This window comes from Balaenoptera ricei, chromosome 2, assembly GCF_028023285.1.
Source record: "Balaenoptera ricei isolate mBalRic1 chromosome 2, mBalRic1.hap2, whole genome shotgun sequence".
NCBI classification, from domain to species: domain Eukaryota; kingdom Metazoa; phylum Chordata; class Mammalia; order Artiodactyla; family Balaenopteridae; genus Balaenoptera; species Balaenoptera ricei.
In genome coordinates, this window is record NC_082640.1 from 161,224,442 (window position 1) to 161,237,866 (window position 13,425).

The following is a 13,425-nucleotide window of genomic DNA, read 5'->3' on the forward strand; positions in this document are numbered from 1 at the left end:
ACAAAACTGAGTTGTTTGTAGTGAGGTGGATGGACCTAGAGTCTGTCATACAGAGTGAAGTAAGTCAGAAAGAAAAAAACAAATACCGTATGCTAACACATATATATGGAATCTAAAAAAAAAAAAAAAAAAAAAAAGATGGTCATGAGGAACCTAGAGGCAGGATGGGAATAAAGACACAGACCTACTAGAGAATGGACTTGAGGACACGGGGAAGGGGAAGGTCAAGCTGGGACAAAGTGAGAGAATGGCATGGACATATATACACTACCAAATGTAAAACCGATAGCTAGTGGGAAGCAGCTGCATAGCACAGGGAGATCAGCTCAGTGCTTTGTGAGAACCTAGAGGGGTAGGAAGGAGGGAGACACAAGAGGGAAGAGATATGAGGATATATGTATATGTATAGCTAATTCACTTTGTTATAAAGCAGAAACTAACACACCATTGTAAAGCAATTATACTCCAATAAAGATGTTAAAAAAAAAAAAAAGAAAATGAAATGGAAGATGGGGCCCAGGAATTCCTGCTGCTGCTGAATTCCCCTCTGCTTTGCAAACTGCTGTCCCGGCTCTTAACCTGATATATAGGAGCTGGCTCTTCATTTCCAAACACTCCCCTTCCTGGAGTGTGTGGTTGGCCCCAGGGCTCTCCTTGCCCTGCAGTGCCCTCAGGCCTTGGTCCACATCTTTAAATTCGGGGGCAGGGAGAAATAGTGTACACGCTGCAGGGCAGGTAGAGAATGAAGGTTACTTCTTATCCCTGCCACCCCTCATCATTTTTTTTTCTTCTCTGAAGCTCAGTTCCCTCAAGAGGCAGGAGGGCAGGCAGCCAAGTGCAGTGGAAGCTGGGGATGGGGGTGGGGGGAGGTGTAGGACAGCCCCAGGCGTGGGGACCACCAGTTTGGGCTTTCCTTCCTCTCTTGCCGTTCCTCTTTCCTCGGTCACTGGGGAGGCAGGCCCATGGCACAAGAGGGGGCGGTGGGGAGGAGAGGACGGGAAGAATTTCCCACAAAGCAGGGTGGGGCTTCTCCCGGAGCAGAGCAGGGAACGTGCCCCTGAGCCTGAGTCCATTCCCTCGTCCCGGCAAAGAGGGAGGCATTGAAAGGTGCTGTACCAGCAGCCACACGGGACACGTGGAGGGGGGGAGGGCTTTGATAGGAACACAGCTGAGGGGAAGGGACAGAAAGAGAGGTGTGAAGAAGCGAGGAGAAGCGGAGAGGAGACCAGATGCACTGAGAGAGAAGGAACCTACAGTGGCTTTGACTCCGGACTGGGCCATCTTCTGGGACCTCGGGGTAGTGAGGCGGTGCTCGTAGCACATCAGGGGCTCGAGGCAGGCCTGTGGCTGGGGAAACAGGCTGGAGGGGGCCATCCCGGGGGGGGGGGGAGGGCGGGGGAAGGGGGGCGAGGCTGCTCCTCGGAGCCAGGCAGGGGGAGGAGCAGCGGCCGAGATTCCACAGGGTCACCGGAAGGAGAAGAGAAGCAGGGCAAAGCCCAGGCTCCCTGTGTGCCCGCAGCCCTCCTGCGGGGAGAGGGGACTGTGCGGGGCGGGGGTGCTCCACGCAAGATGCTCAGCACCAGCAGGTTTTCGAAGAGTTCTCCGGGCCCTCGGGTTTGCCCTCATCCTCCTCCAGCTCCGCCAAGGCCAACTCATCGTTGGCGCGTGTCCGCAGACCTTCCAGCTCCTTCCTGTGGGCCTGCAGCACCAGCTCCGTCAGGCGCGTGAAGGACTCTTTAATGTTGAGGCTGGTGCAGGCACTTGCTTCATAGAAGTCCATGCCATACTCTTCAGCCAGCTGCTGCCCTTGCTCTCTTCCCACCTGCCGTTTCTGCTCTTCATCAGCCTTATTCCCTGTAAGGATCTTCTGGACACCTTCTGGTGCATTCTCATCCACATCACTGACCCACTTCATGATGTGCTGGTAAGAGCGCTCACTGCTAATGTCGCAGACTAAAAACATTCCCTGGGCCCGTCGATAGTACTGCTTTGTGATGGTCTGCTATCTCTCCTGCCCCGCTGTGTCCCAAATCTGTATCCGCACTTTGATGCCATCTACCTCTATGGTCTTCATCTTAAAGTCAACACCGATGGTGGAGATGTGCGAGAAGTGGAACTCGTTGTCGGTGAAGCCGCGCGGCAGGCAGGTCTTGCCTACCCCAGAGTCCCCAAGTCCCTGATCAGCAGCAGCTGGAACAGCGCATCGTACTGCTTCGCCGTGGCTGGGCCGGAGGGGCCGGGGGCTGTGGGCCGGCGGGCGGGAGGGCGGGCGGCGGGCTCGTCCTGGCTCGGCCGGGCCATCGCGACGCGCGCCCCACCCTCCTCCTCGAGAATGGCGCCGGCGGCGAGAAGGAAGCGGGGCCGGCTCGCACCGCCTCGCCGCCGCTCGCTCGGTGCCAGGAATATATTTTATATTGTGTTTTTTGTTAGTTTATCGCCAGGTGTTTTTAAAATTTCTTCTTTGATTTCTTCGGTGACCTGATGGTTGTTTAGTAGATAAATGTTTAGCCTCCGCGTGTTTGTGTTTTTGGCACTTTTTGTAGTTGACTTCTGATCTCATAGTTTTGTGATTAGAAGAGATGCTTGATATGATTTCAGTTTTCTTAAATTAGTCGTACTTTTCTTGCATGGCTTTTGCAAGGGTTGAATGAAATAATAAATGCATGTAAAGCACTTAGCAGAATCCCTGGCATCCAGTAAATGCAGTGTTAGTTTCACATAACCACAGTACACACCTGCTGGCAACCCCTCTGTGTTTCTGGCTTCAGCAGAGATGAGTGAAGGCTTTGAGCTTTCATAGTCTGAGTTCCCACGTTCGTGGCCAGAGCGCAGAAAGATGTGCAGAGTCCCTGCCCTCAGTCAGTAGGACAGAGAGGGATGCAGGTCCCAGTGCAGGAGTCAGGGCCACAGCAGAGTCCTGAGTGGGCAACATGGGGGGAGAGGTGTGGGGAAGGGCACAAGCAGGGTGAGCCAGAAACAGAAACCAGTAGGTTGCTGAGGGTCCTTCTGAGGGACCAACAAGGGGAAATGCAACTGGGAGTGGGCGGAGCTTTCTCCCCTCGGCTTTGGAGTCAAGGACTTAGTTCAGGGCTGGAGAATGTTCTCTCTTAGTTGCCACTGTCAGGAGCAGAGTAGTTCAGATTCAGCAGGAAAAACGGTGCTGGACGTGTGCAGGTGGCAACAGGAAGAACTCAAGGATGACAGAGACTCTCACAGCCAGGGCTCTGCCCAGCATTGTCCTGGGGTCTGGGGGCAAAGCAGACAAGCAGAACGGGCTTCTGGGGTCGTCTGCATGCCACTGCCGCCTGACCACAGCTGTTGTGTGTCCCATTTGTTTTTTCAGTGGGGGAGGAGGAGAGGAAAGGGTTATGCCTTCTTGCTTGTGGGTAGGACGTGACAAGTCCAGGTACAGCGTGATCTTGTTGAGAGGGTTTTGCAGGAGAACACACGTGCCGCAAGATGACTTCATACTGTCCTGGTCTTACCCTTTGTAGCTCTGAACACAGTGTGATCATTGGTCCAATGTCCATCAACCTCATGGGCAGAAAATTCTATGAGAGCAAATAGCTCAAAGAAGTGGGCTTGGCATGCAGTAGGTGCCCAGTAGATAGAAGGTGGGACGGAGGGAGAGAGAGAGGAAGGAAGGAGGGAGGGAAGGAAGGAAGGAATGGAAGGAAGGGAGGGAGAGAGGGAGGGAAAGATCCTGTTAAAGTCCGCAGTATATGACTCAACTTCGTTGCCTCTGCTTGTAGGGAGACAACTTTGGTGGTCTACATCATGGCTCTGGTGGGCATGGTGGTTTACACGTTGACCTTGAACCTGGGACACCTGTGGGTAGTGTTCATCACGGCTGGTGCAATGGGGTAAGTTTCACCTCTAACCTGCTTAACTGGAAAGCTCCACCCATGGTTCCTGAGCTGCCAACATCCTAGGAAGCAATAGGTATCCCTCTGCTGCCTTCTCACTGACCTCCTGAAATGCGGAAATGGTGGCCAGAGGTCAGGTTCACTTGTAACACTTCGAAAGGCCACCTGGGGCTTCCAGGCCCATCCATGCTGTTGGGATGGACTGTGTCCTTCACAGATCTCTGGGAGGCTAGGAAATGTATGGAGTCTTTATTAGCTCTGCCTGGGACAACATGGCCTCAGAGAAAGTACACAGGGCTGGGAATCAGAAAGTGTGGGTCCTGATTTCAGTTTTGCTGTTGACTATCTATTAGACCACAGGCACCTCCCTTAATCACTCTGAGACTCAGTTTCTTCATCTATAATTTAAGATGAGTGGCCTGCCTTGTGGAGTTGTTGGAAAGAATGACAGAGATAGCGGATGTGAAAGCAGCAGGAAGTGTGGTGCAGGTGTAAGAGATCAGAGCTGGAATTTTCTAGACTTGTATGAGAAAGTGTAGGAAATGGTACCTCTTCCACAGGGGTCTCTACTCAGCTTCACCTCCCACTTATTTTCCTGTGGGCGGTACGTGTGTGTGTGTGTGTGTGTGTGTGTGTGTGTGTGTGTGTGTGTAATGGCTGCGTAGGGGATGGCCTGATTTTCAAGGGCCTGGCATGTCTTGATGGAAAGAAAGAGAATAGGAAAAGGAGTTGTAGGGCAGGAGATAGGCTCCCTTTTCTCCTTGTTCCGGAAGTTCTCCATCACCTTGTTTCTGTGATCTGGGCTTCAGCTTCTTTATGACTGGCTACCTCCCGCTGGGATTTGAGTTTGCTGTGGAGCTGACATACCCAGAATCAGAAGGCATATCGTCTGGCCTCCTCAACATGTCTGCCCAGGTAGGCCTCTCATTTCGTGGTGGCCCTAGAGCCGTGGCTCTTTGTTCCCTGCTGGGCTTGTCCGGTGCAGACACTACATTATGGCAGCTCAGCTCCCCTGTGGGCTGGTTGGCTGGGCCCTTGTTTCCAGTCTTCTCTGTGCCTTTGCAGGTATTCGGGATCATCTTCACCATCTCCCAGGGCCAGATTATCGACAACTATGGAACCAGGCCTGGGAACATCTTCCTGTGTGTGTTCCTCACCCTTGGAGCCGTCCTCACTGGTGAGTCAGGGCCTCAGGACAACATGATGCTCTGACTGCTCATGGGTTTAGGCTGTTGGCAGTTTGGCACCCAGTGCCTTGATTGATCATACAATTGGGGGTTCATGTGCAGTGGGGCAGACGAGAGGGCTTGTTAGGAAGTCTTTGGGGAGGCATTAGCATATTTCGGTGGAATGAGCTTGGGTTTTGGCCCCAAAAGACCCTTGTTTGAATCCTATACTGTGACACCGACCTCCATAGCTGTTTGACCTTGGGCAAGTGGACCCACTTCTGGGAGCCCCACTTTCCTAATCCGTAGACTGGGGATTGTTGTGAGGATTGGAGCAATGTGTGCAAACTCCCTGCAAATATCAGGGATCTATAAATGAAGGGCAGTGTCATCACTGGCTTCTGCCTGTCAGGGACAGCAGTGGTCCCCAGGCTTATCAAGTTGGCTGACTGAACCTCCAGATCCCTGGAATATCTGAAGGAGGTGGGATACCTGTGGCCCTTAGGAGAGTGAGGGCTCCCTCTCGTGGATGAACGTGACCATTGCTCTGCTTGATAACTGTCTCTTTTGCCCTTCCTTCTGCAATCCTGGACCTCAGCGTTCATTCGGGCAGATCTCCGGAGGCAGAAAGCAAACAAAGAAACTCTTGAGAATGTGAGTACGTTGGGAGCTGCTGGGCTGAGATCTGGGTCCCGGCTTTGCTGAGACTGCGGCAGCAGGGATGGGGAGGCTCCCAGAGTGACGGGTGGCTATGACAGCAACTCAGCATCACGCACGTGGAGACAGAGAGTTTCCTTGGGAGCTGCCTCAGCCCTGCTTTTCTGCTGCCCTGTCTGGGCTCTGCTCCCGCTTCCTTCCCTTCTCCTGGCCTCCCTGCTCTGGTCCCCGGAGCTCCTCACTGTGTCACAGGCTGTTGAGCAGCACCCACCCCTGGATCCTGAGACACGTCCTCAGGCCCTGGGTCCTCTCCTTTCAGCCTGGGGTTGGTGACTGGAGAGGAAAGGTGGCCACCTGGGGCCCCCATTCTGTCATGGCGGTGGTGGCCTCGAGACAGTGGCCCTCTTGGCACGTGACAGCCCCCCAGGCAGTGCCGTGGGATAGAGGGATCGGGGCCAATGGGTTGCCATCAGGGCTCTAAAAGGACAAGTCAGGAAGCAGGAGTTGATGGTGATGGAAGGGGAGAGGACCAGGAGTTTGATCTAGAACAGAAAAGTGTTTCCCATAGGTCTTAATTGGCTGGGAAGTATTTTAACCAAAGTGTTAGGTGTCAAATCTGAGCCAGGATGAAAGGAATTTCAGCTCTAAGAGCGTAGTAGGATTTTCTTCAAAAACAGAACAAAACACCCAAAACTTATTACAGAGGTAATACATATTCTGTAAAAAAATACAGAAAGGTGTACAAAATTTAAGTCATCCTGTAATAGCATCAGCTAGAGATGAGATGCTGTTTTTTTACATTTTCTTATGCATATCTGTGTCCACATATGATATATACATATAGATATATGTATGTATTTTTTCAACAAAAGTGGAATCTTGTTCTATGTGCCTTTTTACTTGTTGCGAGTGCTTTATCAGGTCATTAGTCTCTTACAACATACTTTTAATGACTGCACAGTGTTCTAATGACCGCACATGGATAAACATGATTTGTTTAACAGTTTTCCTGTCCGGGAACATTAAGGTTGTTTCTGATTGTTGTTATAAATGATACTGGGATTAATGTCCTGGAGCTGAATCTTTGGACATGTTCTTAAGCACAGTATTTCCCCGAGAAATGGATCAGTGGTCATGCCCATTTTTAAGCTTTGATGTGTATTGCCAGACTGTCCTCTAGAAAGGTACTGTCAACGCTACCAATGCTCACTGCTCTCGCAGTGTATGAGGCCAACACTGAGTGTTTATCATTTTTTAAATTCTCTGCCAATTTTCTAAGGCAAAAATGTTATCTGAAAGAGGTACATGTAGCGCTTTAAGAATATGTGTTGGCAGATGGATGCTAATCTTTAGTTCCTTACTGTTTGTCCTCTGATCTCACACTCTGGGGTTGGCAGGTAGCAGCAGGGAACAGGTGGAGGGAGGTGGCTGGGACTGGACATTCAGCGGGGACACAGGGAAAGCCTGAGACAGGAGTGTTATTCTCAGCAGCCTGTGAGAACTGTGGCATCACCACTGTGGAGATGGGTTTGCCCCTGTGCCATGGATGAGGAAACATGTGATTCGGGACACTTTGGCGAATATATCCTGAGCCTGGGGAAATGGTGACCGTGATAACAGGATAGGTTTCTCGTGAAAAGGTTTCAATTTGAAATGTGACGCCTTGTGTCAAGTGATATGTGATTTTGCTATGTTTACTTTATAATCTGTATTTCCCTGGGCAGATAAAGGCAAACAGAAGAAAGTAAAGGTCACCTATAGTCCTAGCGCCCAGAGATAACCTAGTAACATTTCGTCATTTCCCAGTGTATTTTCTATGAATATGCTTGTGCACATTGGGTTTTCTACCCTGATTGTTTCTTTACTAGGGCTTGACAACCTTTCTACACCATTGCACCCCCAAAACCCCACATCTACCTATACACATTTCCATTTCCTCTTGTTTGCTATTTAGGTTGTTCCCGTATTTCACAGCCAGATCCTTGTCCACGAGGACCAGGTTTGTTAATCCAGGATGGAGGTGTTGGCTCGTCTGAATGGACTATGGGAAATAGCACCGAGTAGGACCAGGAGGCCAGTCCGGTGCCAGTCCGGTGCTGTCAGTGTCCTGGATACTCACTGTGTGTCTCTGCACCTCCCTTGCATCTGGGGGAGCCTGGTGTGATGGGGGGTCAGAGTCATGCTGGGCTAATGCCCAGGGAAGCCAGCGCTGTCAGAGGGCATCCCTGCAAGGGCTGTCATTTGACACTCCGAGGTGGTGGGTGTAAGTGGGACCTGCGAACTGTCACAGGGATTCAATCTCAGCTCCAGGTGAACGCAGGGCAGGCAGCACATCTGGCCAGAGCTGCTCTTTCTTTTTCTGTTTTAACATCTTTATTGGAGTATAATTGCTTTACAATGGTGTGCTAGTTTCTGCTTTATAACAAAGTGAATCAGCTATACATATACATAATCCCCATATCTCCTCCCTCTTGCGTCTCCCTCCCACCCTCCCTATCCCACCCCTCCAGGTGGTCACAAAGCACCGAGCTGATCTCCCTGTGCTATGGGGCTGCTTCCCACTAGCTATCTGTTTTACATTTGGTAGTGTATATATGTCCATGCCACTCTCTCACTTTGTCCCAGCTTACCCTTTCCCTCCCCGTGTTCTCAAGTCCATTCTCTACATCTGCGTCTTTATTCCTGTCCTGCCCCTAGGTTCTTTTTTTTTTTTTTTTAGGTTCCACATATATGTGTTAGCATATGGTATTTGCTTTTCTCTTTCAGAGCTGCTCTTTCTAATCAGTGAAGTGTGTCATTTTGGTAGAAGGAGCCAGAACTTCTGGCTGGGGGGTCATGACTGACCTTCACGGCAACAGTCTGCATTTGGGTTTCCATTCTTCTTCCAGTTAGTAGTTCTTGGCCACAGAGGCACTAAGCCCTGTTTGATTGTGATTTCAAGGTGATGGCTCTGGAAGAGGCAGGAGCGTGTGCATGAGTGTGTCAGAGAGAGGAGACAGCCTGAGTGGCTGAAGTCGGCTGCTGGCTGCCTGAGTGAGGGCTTCTCAGGGCTGAGGCCGAGCTGGTGCCAAAAAGTTAGCAAGATGGAGAACAGGAAGCTGGATCTGCCGCTGTTATCTCTGCTACAGGCTGCCCTGAGAGTGTCCTTGGAGAGGGAGTGCCATATGTCCAGCTGACGTGCCCTGGAGGTGCTCCTCCAGCCTCGATGGTGGGGGCTGTGTGGGGCGGGGCCTGTGCACGAGGCCTTGTTGGGAACTGGATGAGCCCCTGATGGAAGAAGCCAAGTGTTCCTAAAACGGTAGACAAATGCCCAAGTTGGCCGCTGGCACCTAGGGGCCTCACAGAATAATTTCCATGTATAAATCCCACCCAGCTAACAAGTGTGACCCAGAAGTTCTTCTAATCCTGTGCCATTCGCCCCCAAGAAAACTGAAGACAAACTGACCCAAAGTCTCTTTTTCTATGCGGAAATTATATATACATTATTTTCAGCCCCAGAGTTGACATATGCCATTAAGCATCCTGCCTTTATAACAGTTCTCTGCTGCATCTGTTCCACGCACACGGTAACAGTATTCCTCATCCTGGGGCTGCCCCTGACCGAGGGTGGTCAGCAGTCCTGAGGGAGGTGCAGACCTGGCCCGTTGCACAGCCGCCTGGGGGTCCGTCCAGCTGGGCTGAGGCTGTCAGAAGGGGGAGGAGGGTGAGCGGAACTCAGTGGCACTCGCAGTGAGGTGGCCCGTGGTGGCTGTGGTGTCACAGAAAGCTGCCTTTTTGTTCTTCCTTTGATCCTGTCGTGATGGTGTGTGTGTCTGGGGAGCACACTTGTGGCCGGGCCGGAGCTTCTGTTCCTGTTCCCTTTGTCGCTGTCAGGGGTGCCGAGTGCCTGGGACTCTGGTTTTCCCCGCGGATTACAGACCCACTGGCAGGCAGATGCTCCGGTCGAGATGGAGTCCCTGCCTCTTCACCCCAAGGGCTGCCCACTTGTTTGCCTTGTAGAAACCTGCGGAGGAGGAGGAGGAGGAGGAGGAGGAGGAGAGCAAAACCAGCAAAGCCCCCACTAGTGTACTGGAGGAGCAACTCTGAGAGAGAAAGGTGGTGGGACTCAGGGAACACGGACCACGCCCACCTCTTCAGCCAGCACAGCTCTCCCTGCCAGCACCACGGGCAGGCTTCCCCGGAGCAGCTTTTGGAGGGAACCAGGGGGCATAGCTGGGGCTTGGACAGCAGTGCCTCCGCCTGGAACCCACCGCAGAGCTGGTGTCGTCTGCCTGGGGGAGACTGCGGTTTTCACCACGTGCCGATCGGCTCCCCGCCCCTCCCCGCGTAGGTCTGGCAGCTGGTGGGCGGGGGCAGAGGGAATCCTGGAGTCAGTCCTGGCCGGCTGCCTTGCCTTCCCTCCACCCCATCCCGCGGGAGAGAGCCTGCCAATTATCACGGAAAGCAAGCTTACTCCGGAGGTTAACTTTTTCTAGTGTCTTCAGACCCTTAGGAGCCCAATTCTAAGGGGCGGCAGCTGCTCTGGACGAGGGTCATTCTTGGGCCACCAGACTGACCGCTAACGTTCGGAGGGAGAGAAAACACCATCAGGACAAACCCCTCAGGACTCTGGGACCAGGTTCTCCCGGCTCATGTTGGCGTCTGTCTCCAAACCCTCTTTCCCAAGAGCTGATAAAACCAAACATCAGTAAACTTGACAAAAACTTTGCTGTGGCTGTGAAGGAGAAGCCGATTTCAGAGAGTTGACCTTCTCAGGATGTGAGGGTGCTTACGAACTTGGGGACTCTGGTCCCCAAATGATTTAGGAATGGAAAGGTTCTTTTCTAAAATAGATGTCCTGGCCTAGGGCCTTGTGTGTGTGTCACTGTCACCTCTGCTGCTGTCATCTGGACGCTGCCCACGTGTTCTCCAGAGGGAGGGCAAGCCCAGCCAACTGCCTGCCTGTACCCTTTAGTGAAAACCAACCTGGATACCTTCCCCCCTGCGAACTCCAGAACGCTTCTGAGAGATGAAAGGGGCAGCAGGTGGCCACTGAACGGGACTCGGGTCTGCTGGGTTAGATAAGAGCATTCCATCTCTGATGGGGACAGTATTTGCATCCCCACCTCTCCCCTCACCCCCTTCTTTAATAGCAATAATTTTTTCTCAGATGTTCTGAATTTAAAGAGATTCCCTTTCAATCAGCCCTAGCTGACCTCTCCTGCTTTGCCTGCTGTCTGGCTCTACCCATGGGCTTGGGTAGTATTTCCAAAAATAAGATGTTTTGGTCATTTCTCCTGTGCGTTGAGTTCCGTGATCATGACCCCTATGCTGCCCCGGCCTCAGCATATTGGAGCAGCCTGTGTGGCAGCGGTGCTGGGGTACTTGAGCCACTGCCCAAGGGGAGCCAAGTGTGTGTGTGTGTGTGTGTGTGTGTGTGTCTGTGTCTCTGTGTGTGTCTGTGTGTACAGATATTCTGTACATAATAAAAGAAGTTCACACTTCTGGTGGGAGGACTGAGGTAGGGGTGGAGGGGAGGTGGAGAGTGATGGCGCCTTTTTGATAAAGAGTGTTTACTCTTCAGTCCCTTAAAATGTATCAACAAAATGTTTACTGAAACCATTGATTTATTTAAAAAACATAATTAATATTTTCTACTTGTTAATGTCAGATATTTTAAGGCAATAAAAGATTCTCCATGTGGTCTGCCTTGTCATTTATTGGGGCAGAGATGGCTTTGGTGGCGGGAGCGGGCTGGAGGGGCAGGGGCTCGGGGTAGAGGAGGAGCTCCTGTGGGTTCCGTACCCTGGAAGGTGGTCTTCTGCTGACACAGATACTGCCATCCTAGTGGGTGAGTTTTAAAAGATAAGGCTGCAGAGGTGACAGCTGGCCTTTGTGGGGGACTGCAGCTCGACGTCTGACATGTGACTGGGACTGCTTTCCCTACAGCATCCACGCGCAGGCGGTTCACCTGAGTGTGCCTGCTGCCCAGAGAGCCCACTATGGTTTCTGGCTCTGCCTCAAAGGGTGGCTGGAATGTTTGTTCTATAATCAGAGCAGTCACTCACCAGGTCGTACTGGCCGGAATCCAGTTTTGTCATTTGCAGTTCTTCTGAATCGTCCCCCTTCCTGCCACTCTTCCCTTTGAGACTGCATTTACCTTATGTGTGTTACGTGAGTGGGCTGCAACGATCAGTTTCCTGGACATTTCTTCTTTAGAGAGTTGCACTGTGTCTGTGGCATTCTGGCTCCGTATCTGTTAGCAGTTCTTAGGTGGAGAGACAACATTATGATTCCACTTTAAACCACCTGGGAAGGGAGCCAAGCCTGGGCTGTCGTCAGAGAAATCTTATACTCATAGTGTCTGCCAAATACTCTGTATCATTTCTTTAGATCCTTCGGGATCTTGTCTTTATTTATCTGGAATCATGTTTCTGTGGTGCATGCCTAGAGGATCCACATCATCTTATGCTTTCATTCATTCCTTTCTTAGGTGGGCTCCCTGTGGACCTCCACTCAAATGTTAACTCTCTGTAAGATCATTCCTTTTCTTACTGCCTCCTACAATAGCTGGTAAGGGAAAGATGGTTCGTACCACTGAGCTATTTTTCCAGGTGGGGACATGAGGCCTGGAATCGTAACAACCACTTTTGGCACCATAATCATCATAAAGGAAGCCAGCCTGTGGATGAAGCCAATGTAGGAGGGCAGAGCCAAAAGAGTCTCAGAGAAATAGAGCTCAGTCCTGATCAAGCCATTCCTGAAGCCTATAATCCTCTTTTCAGTTTTGTGAGCCAATGTTATCTTTATTAGTTCAGCTAGTTTAGGGAAGATTTTCACCTGAAGAGCCTTAACTGACTGAGAATTCCCAACTGAAGTGTCAACTTCAAGCTTCCTGTCGGGCCCTCACAAGCCCCCTGCCTCCCTTCCATCTCCTCCCTTCCACTCCCTAACCTCACCATCCTGTAGTCACAGTGATTGTAGGCCTTCAACAAGACTAGATGCTGCTCCCTCTGCCCTAAGTGCCCGCCTCACATCTTAAGACATATGATCCCTGCGATTCAAGTCTCAACTCAGATCCCAACTCCTCAGGGAGGCTTTTCCCGATGATCTAAGTTATGCACCTCCCTCCCCTTCCTGATCACAGTACCTTGTTTTCTAGAGTTCTTATCACTGTCTGGAGTTGTTCTTTCAGGTATGGGCTTGTTGATAGTCTGTCTCCTTGACTACAGGGACATTGCCCGGGTCATTCATCTGTCTTTCCCAAGTGTCCGGCAGGCAGTAAGTGTTCAATAAACACTTGTTGAAATAGCGAATGGGCTCTTGCGTCTATATGCTGTGCATGAGGGTCCAGCCAGTGTGGAGGTGCTCGGGGTTGTGTTTGGATGGCAGCAGTCTGCTCCAGTGCCTTGTCCTGGGGCCCCAGTGTTCTTCTTTTCATGGTCGTAACAGCTGTTTCTTCTATGCTGCTTGGTTCTGCTTTCTCAAGAATCTGTTTCTTCCTTGGGAAGAAAACAAGAGAGGGTCCTGGCTGTTCAGTTGTGAACTCAGAATCTTGAAGGTGGGGATGGAGAGGAGGAAGATTTGACTTCACAAGAAATGAGCAAGAGACAAAAGGCAGCCAGGTTTGCCTGGGTCTTGAGTTGTCCTACTCATGGTATATCTGATCAGCAGAAAGCTGTGATTCTCCTCTGCTAGGCCTCAGAGGAGGGGCAGGGGTGCTCTGGGCTTAGGGGAGGCCAAAGTACGAGGACTGA

The 13,425-nt window shown here is 51.4% G+C and overlaps 1 protein-coding gene and 1 pseudogene across 2 annotated transcripts in view; one reads left to right on the forward strand and one right to left on the reverse strand.

Moving 5' to 3' along the window:
• Positions 1-11,372, forward strand: part of FLVCR2 (FLVCR choline and putative heme transporter 2) — a 65,327-nt gene extending 53,955 nt beyond the window's left edge. Inside the window, exons 6-11 of one of the 2 annotated variants that reach the window (XM_059914709.1) lie at positions 3,753-3,863; positions 4,676-4,781; positions 4,932-5,043; positions 5,631-5,686; positions 7,644-7,688; positions 9,689-11,372. In XM_059914709.1, the coding sequence (XP_059770692.1) occupies positions 3,753-3,863; positions 4,676-4,781; positions 4,932-5,043; positions 5,631-5,686; positions 7,644-7,688; positions 9,689-9,775 (517 nt within the window). In that variant the 3' untranslated portion in view covers positions 9,776-11,372. The remainder of the gene's footprint in view (positions 1-3,752; positions 3,864-4,675; positions 4,782-4,931; positions 5,044-5,630; positions 5,687-7,643; positions 7,689-9,688) is intronic. The other variant, XM_059914710.1, reaches the window with a different exon arrangement.
• On the reverse strand, positions 1,574-2,301 carry LOC132360844 (ras-related protein Rab-15-like; annotated as a pseudogene).
• Positions 11,373-13,425: the final 2,053 nt, after the last annotated feature.